This window comes from Solea solea, chromosome 11 (genome assembly GCF_958295425.1).
Source record: "Solea solea chromosome 11, fSolSol10.1, whole genome shotgun sequence".
Taxonomy (NCBI): domain Eukaryota; kingdom Metazoa; phylum Chordata; class Actinopteri; order Pleuronectiformes; family Soleidae; genus Solea; species Solea solea.
The window spans coordinates 26,483,931-26,501,183 of record NC_081144.1 but is presented as its reverse complement, the minus strand read 5'-3'; the positions used below and the strand labels follow the sequence as shown (position 1 = coordinate 26,501,183).

Genomic DNA, 17,253 nt, shown 5'->3' with positions numbered 1-17,253 from the left:
TCACACAGCAGTTACTCTGTGCTGTGGATGTGATAAGTGATTACGATGTGTGTGTGTGTGTGTGTGTGTGTGTGTGTGTTTGCCCTGCTGCTCAGCAGCTGCTCGGGGGAGACGCAGATGTGTTTCCCCCGAGCACATCTGCGTCTCTGTGGCCGCTAATCAGAGTCTGTGATGGAGACAATCTGGCTTCAGCTCACGCGGGACCTGTCGTTAGTGCCGGCGTGTGCGTCGCTGAGCTTATTCAGCATTGAAATAATCATCGGTTTATATGAACAAGATTACAAAAACAACAACGTGCCTTTGTTACACATTATTTCTGCTCTTTCTCTGAAGTCAATTATGTAATTACACCGTCTGACTCTTACTGTTCGTGGTGAATTGCCTTCCTGTGTGTGCGTGTGTGTGTGTGTGTGTGCGTGTGTGTGTGTGTGTGGTCTGATGACCTTATGTTTCCCCCTGAGCGAGAACAGGAAAAACAATGAAAACTATTCTTTGGAAACCTTAATCTATTATCATCCCATAACTTTGGGTTTAAATACAGTAACTACACACACACACACACACACACACACACACACACACACACACACACACAGACAAAAAAGATGGAGTATTTCAGTGACTATTATTTTCTTTATAGATTAAACTGTTGATTATTTTCTGGATGAATCAAATAGTTTGGTCAATAAAGTGGATTTTTTTTTGTCTATAAACCAAAATGATTTAGTTTTTATTGATTTCTTTGTTAAACGGAGCAAATATCTACATTTAAGAAGCTGTAAAATCGCTAAGTTTATATTAATTATTAAAAACACTCAAACTAATCAATTCATGATCAAAATAGCTGCTGGTTCACTTAGTAATGGAATAATAAACAAATAAACGAAAGCCAAATCCTGGGTTTGAGGCTGCTGAGTCATCAATACTGACTTAAACAGAGTGACTCAGCAGTTTTAACTCAGCAGTTAAATCTGGGAACAGTTCACTGTTTTCAGACTGAACCAATAATGACCTTTTGTGTGGAGCAGTGACCTGGAACACAGACACACAGACACACAGACACGCAGACAGACAGACAGCTGCAGCAGCCTGTTTACGAGACACAGGCTTTTATATGTGTGTGTGTGTGTGTGCGTGTGTGTGTGTGTGTGTGTGTAATTACAGGCCAACAAAATGAAACCGTGAGACTTTTAAAAACCTGAACCTGAATCTGAAATATCTTGTTCCCTCCTCTCTACCTGACACCACCACCTCTTTACCTTCACTCTCTTTCCTTCCTGACACCTTATTTCCTTTCCTTGCTTCCTAAAACCATTTCCTTTGCCTGCTTTCCTTCCTTCCATCTGTCCTTCCTTCCTTCCTTCTTCTATTACGCAATAATTCATTTGGAGATCTCAGTGTACTTCAATCTTCTTTGTCTTTGGTGTATTTCTGTGGCACCGTTACAGCGCCACATACAGGCCAGCCATATACACTACAGTGTGATAGGTAGGTAGATACTGTATCAATCCCAGAGTAATCAGGGTATCCAGTAGCTGATCAAGGAGTCCACACTCAAATATCACGATGAGGTCGATGCATGAACTCAGTGAAGGTTCAAAATTAACTCTCACAAAGCGGCAAAAAAAACGGGTCTAAAGCCAGGTTCACTCAGTCATGTGAACATAGTAGAGTGCTCACATGACTGAGTGAACACTCTACTATGTTCACTCAGTCATGTGAACATAGTAGACACATCACAGACGTCTCCTTGTTGAGGTTCAGCGCCTCGTCAATAAAACGTCAATATTAAGGATCTTCGTGTTAAATAAAGCTGGATTAACAGCACTGTTGTGTTCACCTCCTCACTGTAAACACCTGCCAGCTGCTTTCAGCTTCTCCACTGTAGCAGACCCTTCATTGTTCTGACTGTGATCAGCTGACTGTTTCATACTCCTCCTCCCTAATGTCCTCCTCCACCTCCCTTTTTTTCATCCAGAGAAGCCTTTGCCGACAGGATGAGGAAACCTAACTCACCGTCCTTTCATGTAAACAAACCTGTTCTCTCTCTCTCTCTCTCTCTCTCTCTCTCTCCACCCCTTCTCCCTCAAGTCTTTCTCTCTTTTTTCTATCCAACCCCTTCTCTTTTTTCAGCTCCTCTCTCTCTCCTCTCTCTCGCGCTGGTGGCTTTACCGCACCATTGTTCTGCTATCTGCACATTTCCAGAGGCTAACGCTCATAAAAGCAATGGGAACACACTGTCTCACTCCCACACACACACACATACACACACAGACACACACACCTGCAACAAAGGTGAATTACTGAGGATTTACTCTACATCATGAGGCAAACCCCGATCCTCTTTCATGTACATTTTTCCTTCCTTTCTTCCTTCCCAGTTCCTTCCTTCCTTCCTAAAGAGGATTAATCATCAGTTCGTCCCTCAGTCAAACACAATCACAGTCACACAGAGATCAAAAGCTAAAGTGTAAATGTTAATGTGACAATGTAACAGCTACACATAAGAACCTGAGGCCTGACACAACTTAGCTTCATACACACACACACACACACACACACACTTTACATGCAGCAGTCTTACTGAGGACACTCATAATGCATTCCCTCACCTCTTACCTTAACCTTAATCATCACAGCTAAATGCATGAACTTAACCAAACCTAACCTAATCTTAACTTAACCTAACCTAATCTCATTTTAATCAAACCTAATCTTAACCTAAACTAAACTAACCTATCCTAACTTAACTTAACTAGTTGGACTGAGGAAAGGATTTGGGCTTGTAACCAGAAGGTGACTGGTTCAATCCCCAACTGGTGTGTGTGCAAAAAGTTACTAATTCTAACTATTTTACCCTTAAACCAACACTTTAAAACTAAAAAGCCCTTTAAAGTCACAAAGTGTCCTCACTGCCTTAACAAAGCTTTATCCCTTACCTTAACCATAACCAGTTAATGCCTAACCTTAACCTTAACCTGACTACAATTCAAATATTAGTCCTAAACTTCTAACCAGTTCCTCAGAAATGAGGTTCTGCCTCATTAGGACCAGATTTTGGTCTCCATGAGGACTACTGGTTCTGACAAGGTCAGTGATTACGACAGAGAGGGTCCTAAAGAGGTAACGCATACAAGAACACACACACACACACACACACACACACACACACACACACACACACAGGACCTCCTTCCACCCCCACCCTCAATAAAGAAGAATCAGAAAGAGAAAAGAGGAAACACACACACACACACACCAATTAACCCCGATTCTGACCCGCGGTCTTGACCTTTGACCTTGCAGCTCGTCCTCAGGGGCGTCCAGACTCTGAACAGACAGCTCTCTATCTCCATAAAGACAGTGTGTGAGGTTTTTACACACACACACACACACACACGTTGGACATTGCATTGACTTACATTCATTTCCTGGAGACTTATTCTAACCTTAACCACAATTACTACTGGCCTAATCCTAATCCTAATCCTAACCCTAACCTCAACCTAACCTTAAAACAAATCTTCACTTTAAAATGTAGTCTTTTACGTGATGGGGACTTGATTTTTGTCCCCACAAGGAAGACAAGTCCCCATAATGTGACTGTGTAACCAGGTCCCCACAACATGAGTAATACCCGCACACACACACACACGCGCGTCTCTTATTGTCCTCACATGAACTGTCCTGAGACATTTGCTGCTTTATCTCACCTTAAAGATTGTAAACTTGTCACTGGCCTGCACCAAAGGCACTGCTGGTCCACTGCTGCTAACACAACACTTCAAACCCCGAAATCTCAGAATAACACATTTGAACTAACGTTAGTAAGTTAGTAAGAGTTGTAAAACTGTGCATTTACTGCTCTAACTAAAGAAATAAAATAAAATAATGAAGACAAAGCACCTCTAACCGATTTAATGCCGCCTGCCACTTAATATCACATTAAAATGAGTGATTTCTTTTTTAATAGTTATGTTTTTTAATAAATAGATTTGTTTTGCAGCTTCTGTGAAATATTCTCGCCCACCACAAGTGAACCGTTGTGTTAGACCTCCTGAATTAAGGGAACACACACATCACACATGAAAATGTGCGATTTATTGACAATAAAATGATGAAACATCCGAAAGCAAGAGGAAAATCACTAACTTCTGACTGGAAATGGAATGACCTTCTAGTGTCATTACAGTGAAGTGATGAGTGATGTTCTGGGTGAAAAAGGCGACAGTTGTGCGGTTGTTGTGCGTGTGTGGTGTTTGATGGACACCTTGGGTGGTCACAGCAGGACCTCACAGGGAACAATGTGTTTGAGGTTTTTACTGAGGGTCGTTCAAGTCTTTGCTGCTCAGTCCACTCGGACCAGTGCAGGTGTCTGTGACACAAACACTTTTATGTCTTCACATCAGTCGCTCACAGGCACCGGGGTCAGGACCCACACTTAAGGTCGCGGGATAATCTTCAATAAATCAATAAATATGTTTTTCCAGCCTTTTACTAAAGATTTTTTGAACCTATTCTCTAAATAACATGTATAAATCAAGTTTTGTTTCATTTCATAAATCTATTGAAAAAGAAAATGATGCCATAACAAAAGGTGCATATTCAGAAATGTTATAGTGGAAACTATTTTGAACTATAAACAATATAAAAATGTATATTGTGAAGTGAGTTGTGACTGTTTGAGTGGGTTTAAGCAGGTGAAATTATTTAAAAGTCGCCCAATATGGGTTTTTCATTTTTTTTAAATTAGGGGAAATTATGTCCAATAATTGATGCTGATTGTCTTTTTTTCCACCATCTTTCTACCAACACTTAAATGATAACAAATACAAAAACTGCAATATAAGTGTCTAACATGCATCATTTGTGAGAGTATATTTATATATATATAAATATATATATATATATAAATATATGTGTATATACATATATGTAAATATGTGTATATACACACATATTCATATATATATATATATATAAATATATATGTATGTAAAGTCTATACACTGTCTATACACAGAGTTGAGACAGAAGTGTCCAGCGCTGAGCTGTAGGTGAGTGTGAAGTGTCAGAGTCTCTATTTGCAGACTCAGCTGGTCTTTTTAAGGAGAACCATAAACAGAGACAGGGACGACCCCAGAGAGCAGGAGGTCACCGGGGCCCAGAAAAAGAAACATCAGCTCCAGTATCTTATCACTCACTCACTCATTTACACCACCTCACATCCGACATGTCACATCCTGACTTCTGTTACTCGGGATTGGGATTATTAATCCTAATATAACACACGATAACTGTGACTGAGCTGCTTTTGTACCAAATGTGTCATAACAACAACAGATTATGTTTTAGATATCCAGCGTTCAGGTGCAGATCTAAGTAAATATGTATGAATATTACATTTGTTTAAGTGATTGGATAATTATGGATGAGGATTAGGTCCACATGTGAGACTGAAGTCAGAATTCTACCTTAAAAATTCTGAATTTGATCTCAGAATTACAATTTCTTTCTTGGTAATCTGAGATAAATGTCAAAAGAATTCTATATTTATTCTTAGAATTTGGATTTTTCTCAAAATTGCGACTTTCTTTTCCTTTTTTTAATTTTGCGATTGAAACAAACATCTATAATAAAGCATTATACATATTATATAACTAAATGACTGAGCCATATACTCTATAAAAACTCATTGTATTCTCATTTTACAAAAAAGAATCATCACTAGAAGTCAAGTCAGTTAAAGTTGTTCAATTTTCTTGAGTTAGTTACGGTAAACACATGCTTAATATTCATTTAATAACAGTGGATGGACACACATAAATGTGCATTTTCTGCTCATTTTTGGGGGAAATTATGTTCAAATTTACTACAAAAATGTATGGAAGTTGTTGTTTATGTTAAAATCCAAGTATGAAGCACATTCACATTCAGACAACTTTACTGATCATCACAATGACAAGTCACAACAACAAACCAGCAAAAACCGCAATAATAAAGCAATAAATACAAGATTCCATCATTTAAAAGAAGAGCAGTTTGTGCTTCAGAGAGTGAGGAATAACAAAGTGTACAGTAACGTGACTGTAAGAAGCTCAGTGACCTCACTGACCTGGAGACACTCGTTTCATCTCCACTCATTCACAGAAAACACAGAGTTTTACTCACCGCAGAGCAGCGTGATCGTCAGTGACGCTCTCATCGTCCACGCTCACGACCGAACACCACCTGTGTGGACGCACATCACAGCCACTTTATTAGGTACACCTGTTGTCCTGCTTCTTAATGTCAACATCTACTCTTACACATGCAGACGTGTTCAAGACGAGCTGCTGAAGCTCAAACTAAGCATCACAAGGAGGAATAAATGGGAATTTAGTAGGTGAGTGCTCATATGAAGACAAACGGACATCTACTGTCTTTTCTTACATTTAAAGTGATAAAAATGAGGTTTTGAAGACACTTTGACGTTGAGTTCCTCAGTGTTAAACACCGTCGACATCTCTGCTGCTCAGACCTGCACCGAACGTGTGTATATTTAAAAAGTTGTTGTGTTTTTACCTCTCTGTTGATCCTCAGTCTCTCTCCCTCTCTCTTCTTCAGCTCCTGCTGTTGCTGCTGTTGCTGCTGCTGTTGTTGCTGCTGCTGCTGCTGCTGTTGCTGCTGCTGCTGTTGCTGCTGCTGCTGCTGCTGCTCCACTTGTTGCTCAGCTGAGGCTCCGTTCACTCCTGTGCTCAAACTTCTCCTCTGCTCTGCTCCTGCTGCACTCACTGCTTCTGCTGGAAAACACGGCCTGGACTGCGGGACTCTGGAGCAGGAGTGTGAGCGATAGCATCCGTCTGCAGACTAAAGTGAGGGGGGCCCCTCGAAAGTAAAAGTCTTACCATATATGACATTTACTGTACTTAAGTATTTAAAACTCATTTTTCTGGGTTAGGGTTAGACAGGTGGCTTTCAACTGTAAGGTTGTGGGTTCAATTCCTGGCTCTGCTAGTCTATGTGTGTCCTTGAGCAACACACTTACCAGACCATAATACCAACTCTTCTTCTCCTGGTTTTATTTGGTAGTAACGAGTCAACGAGTAAGATAGAGGATAGAGGAAATGTAGCGGTGTAAAAGTTGCTAGAATAATAAAAAAGTAAAGTACAGATACGTAAATATTGTACTTAAGTAGAGTAACAAAGAATTTGTACGTTGTTACATTTACAACACAGCGTAAATCAATGTCACTACAATACAATTGAAATACGACTTTCCCCCGACTTCTCTACTGGAATGCGATAAACTCGGAAGCTCCGACTTCCAAAGTAAATGGAATGCGAGCATTAAGGGTCACGATCAGAGAGAGGGGGCGGGACTACAAATTGTCCAAATCGCTTGTAGTCCCACCCACTATATATACCTTCTTAAAGGTCCAATGTGAAACATTCAGGAGCGTTTACTGGCAGAAACTGAATATAGTGTTTTTATATAAGTGTATAATCACTTTAAAATAAAAATAAGACATTTAAGGTGCGTTTCCACTGCATGAACTCATACCAGGCACTTTCCACTTACAAGAGAGTGCCACCAACTGGACTGGAAAGTGTTGTGCTACAGGAATGTGCTCGATCAGAGCGTTGGTTCCATGTGGAATCAAACTGCAGGTATGTGCGGATCCAGGTGGACAAAAGTACAAATGGACTGAGCACCAAATTTACTTCTCGTCCACCCTAGTGGACACTCATAGTATGACACTGCCCTCATGTTGTGAAAGGGAGGGGTCTCACAATCGGACGTCACTAATTCAACCAAGCTTGGTCCTAAACTACAGTAATAAACTACAGTAGAATACACTATTTATATATTTACCGTGGTACTACAGTAGAGGGGCCCCTCTCACTTTCCTACCCCCAAACTCCCTTGAAACACCCCTGACCACTGGAAGAAAACATAGTGCAGATCCAGTAAATGTGATTTCCCTCTCCTTCATCGTCAGGTTTCAGGTTCTCCCACCTCATGTTTTCCGACGAGCCCCCCGCTCTGACCCCGCGTGTGCTGGTCACTGTGGCTCTGCAGACACAGAGCAGGAATGCACGCTCCCTGCTGGATGGAATAGATGACCCTTTGATTTGGCAGCACTTTATACACATATATTTAATATTTCTTACCCATTAAAAACAAATAGAGAGTGACATTGTTGCCCAGCCGATTGAAGTAGGGAGTGTAAGGGTCTGCAGTTTTAATTAGTTAAGAATGTTGAGTCTATTGTTTCTCTTTTCTTCATTATTACATGTGTGTATTGTAATGTTTAATGTCTTTGGCCCCCAGGAAGAAATAATACATTTACTTTGTAATGCATTATATATACTTATATATGTATATATATATATATATATATATATATGTATATGTATATATATATATATATATGTGTATATATATGTATACATACATATATGTATACATATATAAGTATATATAAGTGTGTATATATATATATATATATATATATATATATATACATACATACATGTTTATACACACTGTGTATTGTCATTATTATTATGATTATAATTATTATCAAATCAGACTAGACTACACAGGTGCAGAGCTTTGTTTCACTCTGATGTGTGCAGGTGTTTGAGCCTCGGGCTGCTGTGTGTGTGTGTGTGTGTGTGTGTGTGTGTGTGTGTGCGTGTGTCTGTGCTGTCATATTACTCACATTCCCTGTGCTGCAGGTTTATTAAGACCCAGTGCCAGAGGCTGCAGAGAGCAGAGTGAGTGGATGGAGACATGACAGCAGCTCATGGTCAAAGTGCTTGATTTTCTTTCTCAGCAGCTCAGATTACAAATATTAAACCCATTATTCCAAACCTTTACAGTTCAGTGACCTCCCTGCATGTCCTTTTTGGGCCTTTGGTTGCCTGTTTGACCTCTTTAATCACAATATCCATGATGTCAAGGTAAGATTTAAGATTCTCTCAAGACCATAAAGTACCAAATATTTTAAAATTGGTTCTATTTCAATCAGCAACAACAGTGCAATTCCAATAATTCCACTCATATCTTATCCCTCGATTCTCTTTGAACAATATTTATGAGCTGATACATCAAATATGAAATAACAAAGTATGTGACAGTACTAATAAAGGGCACTTTTCTGCACAGTAAGTGGATAAATATAATTATTTACTAATATAATCAAGTGAAAGTTCATGTTTTCTGAAGTGTGTTCAAATCAGCACTTCCTGAGCTGAGGGCGCCCTCTGCTGGTCACTGAAAACATGGCCACCAGCGAGTACACAAGTTAAAAGTGATTTAAAAGACAGCAGAGAAGCTTCAACCGCCGCTTTGCTCTGAGGGCGAGTCGGCACTTTTCTAAAGTGACTCCAACTATTTCCGGTCAGAAAAGGCGGGCTCGTCGTTAAGTGGCAGCCATGTTGGAGTAGGAGTTATATTCGTTTGAGTCCAGTGACTACTTTTATTTTAATTTTTTTTAACACATTTTGAATTCACGACATGGGTTAAACACAGCACTGTTAGTTTATAACGCTATTTTGACTGTGTCGTCGTTCCCAATTGACGCAAAAACAGTAAGTAAACTAGTAAAGTGCAAAGGTTCTGTGAGTTTTGGGGTAAAATGTGAAGAAGAATAACTCTAACTTTAAATAGGCTTCTACGCACCTTGTGCTCAAACCCGAACAAGGTTGTGGAATATTTAAATGGTGTTTTTCTTATTATTTTTCCTCTAAGTTTCCAAGAAACGTGTGTAACATAATACCACAGCTCTCAAACTGCCACATACTGTCTAACTTAAATATCTGCTGTAGAAAATGTGATATATACTGTGATATTCCACGGGATTAACTCAATCTCAATGACCTGGGAGTCACTGAGTGTAGTTTGGTCAATAAGAAGTCGGTCAAGTGGAAAAAAATAACAATATTTATGACGATATTTCACATCAATTATACAATATATATACATATATATATATATATATATATATATATATATATATGTATGTATGTATGTATGTATATATGTATATTTATTTATATATATATATATATATATATATATATACACATATATATAAATATTATCACAATATAAGCGTAAAATAAATCTATGAACTGGCAAGTTTGAGATCTCTGGTATTATTCTACATAAAATCCAAAAGCAATTTTGAAAACACACACAAAACAAATGAGGTAATGAATTTACATAAACTGGATTACATTTATTTGTCTCCATCCAATTTTCCCTCATAAAAATACTTGTATTTATACGTATTTAGTCATATTTTTGTAATAAAAATAAACACATGTAATTCAAAATCAGTCTACGTATGTTGTCATAATGTAAATACCAAACTGGTCAAAGATAATAACTTTCTGATAACATACTGTCATATATTTCTTCTTGTTTATTATCACTATTATTATTATTGTTATTATTATCATCATTATTCAAGAAATCAGTCATCATGGTGTGAACAATGAAAAACAAAACAAATACTCTCCAAAAGTCAGCCACTTGTGATAAGTTAAAGACACAAAGACGTCGCACAACAGCGATGAGGTCTTGTCAAAAAGTGGTTGGTACAGTACATGGACAGGCGATATAACACTTGATGGGTAGCATATAACAACTGAAATAGCAGTGGAAAGTTAAAAAGGCACCAGAGCAGCATTGTCATTTTCATAAATGATGTCATACACATGTGGACAAATCTGTTGCTTCTCTTGAAGCATGTAGAAACAGACTTCAAACCGATACAAGTACACGGTGACATGCTTCAAAGTACACAAGCTGACGTAGGGTCACAGGTCACCAGTTCATCACTGATATAAACAAATATTCACCCTCATATTCACACACAGTTAAGTTACAGTGTCCAACAAACATCTGCATGGTTTCGGACTGTCGGCGGAAACCACGGTATCCGGAGGAAACCCTCTCGCACACACAGGAAGGCCCCCAGGATTCAAACCAGTGACCTTCTGGCTGTGAGGCAACAGTGCTAGCCACTACACCACTGAGTGACCAGCTTCTAGGAGAATATTCTTGAGACACCTGAGACAGCTGCAGCAGAAACTGCCATAAAGAACTGTGAAGTGACACTATTATCACCAACATTCAAATACACTGGAGGCAGATTTATTCTCTCTTCATCCTCCTCTTCCTCACATATACTTCACACACTGCTATAGTGACATTAGATTAAGATGGGGCGAGATTATTAACACGAATGTCATGGCCAGAAATGGCTCCTCTTGTTATCCGTCAGATTATTATTCTATCCGTGGCTTTGTGGTCATTTTTGAGGCCGTTAACGTGAATAAAAACTCTTGAAACTTGGCACGGAGGTCAGGTCTTGGGAAAATGTGACATTGGCATAGATCCCGGACCCGTGCGTTACTCTCTATAGCGCCCCCTAAGGTGAGAACAGAGGCAAAATTGAGTTCCACTGAATTTCACAGAAAATGGTGGGAAGATGTTTTAGACCAAGACGAACAAAAAAGCCGACCGTAACCATGGCCTCCACTCAACAGGAAGTCAGCCACCCTACGTGAATGAGTGAAATCGTCCGAGCGCGTTTGTCACACCGACATAAATGGAATAAAAGTGAAGACCGTTGAGTGAGGGAGGGGTCAGGGAACTGCTGCACTCTCAGACTTGTGTGGGGACGCTAGTTAACTATTATCATTATTATTATTATTATTGTTGTTGTTGTTGTTGTGTTGTTTGTTTCATTTTCTACACACTCCGGTCACAATCCCTCAGCTCCACTCAGCTGATCACATAACAGTCGAACAGCCTTTCTGATTTTCCTCCAGCTACCACCAGAGGAAGCTCACGCACCACAGTGCAGAGCTTTGAACTGTGATGAAGAACTCTGTAACTCAGCATTACACCTCCATACATACAAATTATAAGAAGAATACAATGTTTTGTCCATAAAAAAACAAAGAAGTCTGTTTTGAGTGAAACAGTGAATAATAAACAACGACGGGAGGCAAATTACTTTTATCAATTTGAAGTGATTTCAGAGAGAAAGTTGTTGGTCCTGGCACATGACGTCTTTGCCAGGACATCTGTCGAGTTCTGTCTCACACACAGTTGCTGTACTTCTGCACCTGCTCGCGGATGTCGTCACGCAAGAGTGTGGCGTTCTTCCTCAGCTCCTCCAGCGCCACGTGCTTGCTCTGCATCCACTGCTCGTTTTTCTTTAACTTCTTCTCCAGTTCTGTGACCACAGAGAAGGAGACGACGTCAAGGTCTCATGATAACATGAAGTAAGATGGAGGAAAAACATGTGCAGTGCCTTCTGAAGCCATCACCTCTTACACCACATCCCATAGAGAAAATCAGCGATTTTACATCACAACACTCAGGAGTTGTTGATCCACTGATCTGCCTCCATACGCATGTTCAAATGTATTACTTTGGAACTTTGGGGTTTAAATCTTTCTTTTGGAGCGTCCTCAGTGACAGGAAGTGACCACACAAGGCAGCAGTAGACCAGCAGCAAGTGAAAATGCTGGATTTCTCTATGGTGTTGGGTGTGAGAGAGTAAACTTCAGGTTCCAGCCATAAAAGCTGGAATAATGTTGAGATAAAGCAGCAAAAACATTATTATAGACTTAAATAGCTGTAGATTTTCTTCCATTAACCCTTTGTTAAGTGCCTAAAATCTGTTGTAGGGGCAGAACCATTAGTGACAGACACACAATGAATCTAACGTGTTTAGTTTTGAGTTATGACTTCAAAAAGCACAACTTTCCTTTAACATGCTGTTCACCTGACCTGTTACTACTGCAGAGCTGTTGATATCATCATATCTTAAGATTGTAGGAAATACAGTGACAAGGAAAGGAAAAAGAGAGGCCAACTGACGTAAAACAGCAAACATGAAGAAGAGGAGGAGAAGAGGTTAAGTTGAGACAAGAAGAAGACAGTAATGCATCATTACGGATGACGTCAACATGTACTCACTCTCCAGCTCTTTAATCCCGTTTGTGGCTTTGTTAAGGAGGTCGTTCGCCTCCTTCTGGATATCCTTGGCCCTCTGGTTGATGCTGTTCAGACCTCCAGACTCTCCACCCAGAGAATCCACCTTGGTCCGCAGCTCGCGGTACCGTTCTTCTGTGTCGTTGAGGCTCTGGCAGAGAAAGACACAGACATTTACTGTAAAAACATAGAGTATGTACTGTGTACACGTTCTTTTTTCAAATCAAAACAGGCACAAACCTTCTCCAGTGACGACGCCAGGTGAGTGGCGTTGTTGGCCTGTGCTTTGGCGTCCATCGCCATCAGTCTGTTCATCTCCGTCTTGTTCTTCAGAGCCTCCACCCCCTCAGAGAGCTTCTGTAACCGCATCATGACGTCCTTCTGCCTATTAACCAGCCGCTGCAGCTTCTTCTCCACCTGAGAGGAAGTCACACGTTAACAAAGAAAGAAAGAAAACAGCCTTTCATCTAAAGTTCTGGTCATGTGGTCATGTCGTACCTCAGCAGTGGCGTTCCTTGTGCTGCTCAGATTATTCTGGACGTCGTTGAGAGCTGCTCTGGCTTTGTCGATGGCTTTCTGAGACTCGTCCAGCGCCTGCCTCGTGGTATTGGCCGCGTCCTTCACTCCCTCCGCTCGACTCCTGCACGATGAAACCACCACACGTCACACACTTCTTTCTTGTTCCTTCTGCAATGTTAATGTTTTTTGAAGTGAGGCTGACACACAATCAGCTCACTCTCACTAAACATGTGGGTGCCAGCGAGGGAGCAGACAGACAGACGACTTTATTAATCCCTTTGGAAGGTTCCCTCAGGGAAATTAACAAACAGCAAGGGGAAAACAGATTTATCCACCTCATAAAATCTATACTCACTGAAGTCTTTCATATCTAATGGCGCATTTCCACCGGCTCTACTCGCCTTGACTCACCTCGCCACGGCACGGTTTGGTGCGGCTTAAGTAGTGTTTCCACTAGCATAGTACCTGGTACCAGGTACTATTTTTAGTACCTGCTCCCGCGAGGTTCCAAGCGTGCTAAGCAGGTACCTTGCGATGATTGGTGAGTCTTCCTGTGAGTGCCGTCACAGGAAGAGACGTCCCACACACAAATCAAGCCGAACTGTAGATCACTTAAAACTACTTCATGAAACCTCTATATTTAACAGGAGTCTTTTAAAGTGGAGTGGTGTATTTAGGGACAGCGTCGGCGATCATGAGCGGCATCACAGACCTGCCGCTGTAGTTTGTGGAGTAGGAGGATGTACTCCGGAGACGTGTGGACACAAATCAGGCCGAACAGTGCCGAACTGTAGATAAGTTAAAACTACTGAACAATCTTAAAAACGTGGGTTAATCTCCAACAACTACAGAAGTCTGGTGTACTAGTCACTCGCGTGTGTGTGTGTGTGTGTGTGTGTGTGTGTGTGTGTGTCACGTATAAAACGAAGTCACCGCTGTTTCACCCAGCTGTGCAGTGATGACTCCGCCCAAGTTAAGTAGGTACTTTTTTGGTAGTGGAGATGCAACCTAATCGTGCCGTGTCGTGCCGAGGCGAGTAGAGCCGGGGGAAATACGCCATTAGTTTGTAAACTGCTCACTCTCCCACACCAAAGTCCATAGAGAAGATCAGCAATTTCAGCTCATAGGAGGAACACAGGAGCTGCTGATCCACTGCTGCCTTGTTTGGTAAGTTTGTGTCACTTAGAAGAAAGGATTTCAAAACCCAAAGTCACAAAATAACACATCTGAACTTATTCATGGAGGCAGCAGTGGGCCAACACCTCCCGTGTGCCGTGGTGTAAAATGACAGATTTTCTCTGTGGACTTTGGTGAGAGCAGTTTAATGACTGTCGCCCTTTCTTACTTGGCTTCTCTGGCTTTCTCGAGCAGCTCCTTGGCTTTGGCGACGTGCTGCGACGTCTGGTTGATGATCGCGCCGACGTTGGTGAGGTTGGAGAGGTGACCCTTGATCTGCGCGACCATGTTGTCAATCGTGGTCCTGTTGACGGGCAGCTTGATGGACAGCACGTGCAGAGCCACTTTCTCGATGCTCTCCGGATCAGCTCCCTCCTCTGGACAGAAGGCAAGGACGGTGAGAAACATGTGCAAAATACTGTCCTTTTCACACACGTTAACAAGTTTCTTTCTTCTTCTGGTTGAATGAGGTCTAAGAACCAGCGTAGGACATGAGTGCCACTAAATAATAAAGTGTAAAGTGTCTGCTCAAGTTTTTAAAACCTCAAATGAATGTCTGCAGCTTTATTTTGCCATTAAACAGCCTTTTCTCACTGTTAACTGAGGTTTGTGTCACTTTGTAAATCGCTCCCATGGAGAAAGTCAGTGACTGTACATCACGGCACACAGGAGTTGTTGATCCTCAGTTTGAATGTGTTGTTTTGTGACTTTGGTGTTTGGAATCCGTTGTTTGGATTTAAATTAGTGACACAAACTCACCAAAGAGGGCAGCAGTAGACCCAGAGGTCCTGTCTCTAAAAACAAGCTAAAAACACTGATTTTCTCAATGGACTTTGGTGTGGGAGGGTGAGCGTGTGTACAAACTCCAGTTTCCACGTGAAACGTGCTGTATCATTGTAAAATAAAGCTGCAAACATATTCTTAAGATGTCACAGATGTAATCTGGTGTAAGATTGTATTCAAGCCTCTGTTGTCAGTGAGAGGGCGGGGCTCGATCCTGGCACAGAACCAACAAACAACCAAACATACCAGTGAGAAAATCTCTGATCTTCTTAATGAAATCTTTCAGCTTCTTGTTGTTGTTCTCAAAGTGTTCCTTCTTTTTCTGGGCTTTCTTTAGACTGTTCATCGCCTTGTTCTTCACATCCAGAGTCAGAGAGGCGACATCCTGGAGCTGGACCCAGAGAACAACAGAGGTAACTTTGTTTTATTGTCTCCACAGTGACACAGAATGACTCCAGTGCAGTGGAAACACTGTGTGTGTGTGTGTGTAGGAACTTTCCTCACCTTCTTAGCGACGGCCTGCAGCTCCTCGTTGGCCGCGTTCAGACTGTCCGTGAGGTTCTTGGCGTGATTCAGGGCGTCCACCGAGGCGCTCACTGCCCCGCTGCACCCGTCTCCTCCGCACACGCGGTCGCCCTGATCGTCACGGCAACCGGCGCCTCCACACTGGCTGTCTGGGCAAGTGGCGTTACCGGTGATATTGCTATGACCGCCGCACACCTGTGGGTGGGAGACGAGTTTATCGTCAGTCACATGGAGTCTGATATGTTGCTAAATGAGTTTCTTCCTCATGCCTGAAGACAGTCACAAACGACAAAATTACCACAAACGACTGACTTTGTTTCTGCTCTTGTTGACTTCACACAAATGCTGACGGATTTTGGGACCTCCAGGTCTAACAGGTTGATTTCAAGGGGGCGCTGTCGAGCCATTTTGTGACGCCCACATTTATCAACAATAGAATACAAACATTTTCATTGCCTTTGATATTTTGGGCAACATTTCATGAGTTTCCGTGCTTTGATAAATTCTACTTTTGGTGAAATATGAAAAATAATCATAAAAGCAAAAACAAGAGCATGACTTGTGCTCCAGCCCTAATTCAACTGTGTCAGGAATTTCATAATCAATCACGTTTAAAGGTTTTGTGTCATGTTTGCAATGAAATGAACAAGAAAATTAGATCAAAAAATAGACGTGACATCGGAGGGTGTTTACGCCTCATTGATCCTGGATATTAAAGAGATAGTTCAGGTATCTTCTTCTTATTTTAATGTCTGTATAGTAGGACTGCAACAACAAATAACTTATTAATTGACGACTAAATGTAAAAAAAACACCACGTTTTCTGAGTTTTAATTTCTTCTTAAATGTGAAAACTTTCTGGTTTATTTGCTCCATGTTTCAAGGAAATCATTACAACAGAATCATTTATGAATCGTGGACAAAATAAAACATTTGATTAAAATGATTGATGTTGTAAAACCTTGTTAGTTGCAGCCCTCATGTACAGTATATAACCATATCTGTTTCCTTTATCCTTTATTCTGCTTATTAACTCTCTTTTTTAAACAATTCCTGTTTAAATTGCAAATGAAATTTTGAATTGTGAATATTTTTCTAAAATTTAAGAAAGTTTTTATGAAAACAGAAATGTATGTGTTTTTATTTTAAAACACAGAAACAGTCACACATTAGTCACAGTTGTCATAAAAGCAGCATGAATGATGATCACACATCATAAATGACCACTAGATGTCACCAGTCATCAG

At 40.8% G+C, this 17,253-nt stretch overlaps 2 protein-coding genes across 4 annotated transcripts in view; both read right to left on the bottom strand.

Annotated features, from left to right (window-relative positions):
• lamb2 (laminin, beta 2 (laminin S)) overlaps positions 1–6,724 on the bottom strand; it is a 52,630-nt gene extending 45,906 nt beyond the window's left edge. Inside the window, exons 1-2 of the mRNA XM_058642980.1 lie at positions 6,565–6,724; positions 6,172–6,231 (exon numbers count right to left, since the gene is read on the bottom strand). Coding sequence (XP_058498963.1) covers positions 6,172–6,205 — 34 coding nt within the window. The 5' untranslated portion in view covers positions 6,206–6,231; positions 6,565–6,724. The remainder of the gene's footprint in view (positions 1–6,171; positions 6,232–6,564) is intronic.
• Positions 6,725–10,201: 3,477 nt separating this feature from the next.
• The window catches only part of lamb2l (laminin, beta 2-like), a 60,403-nt gene continuing 53,351 nt past the window's right edge, over positions 10,202–17,253 (bottom strand). For all 3 annotated transcript variants that reach the window (XM_058642708.1, XM_058642710.1, XM_058642709.1), the window contains exons 29-35: positions 15,986–16,201; positions 15,728–15,872; positions 14,868–15,075; positions 13,502–13,643; positions 13,244–13,420; positions 12,989–13,154; positions 10,202–12,239 (exon numbers count right to left, since the gene is read on the bottom strand). In XM_058642708.1, coding sequence (XP_058498691.1) covers positions 12,103–12,239; positions 12,989–13,154; positions 13,244–13,420; positions 13,502–13,643; positions 14,868–15,075; positions 15,728–15,872; positions 15,986–16,201 — 1,191 coding nt within the window. In that variant the 3' untranslated portion in view covers positions 10,202–12,102. The remainder of the gene's footprint in view (positions 12,240–12,988; positions 13,155–13,243; positions 13,421–13,501; positions 13,644–14,867; positions 15,076–15,727; positions 15,873–15,985; positions 16,202–17,253) is intronic.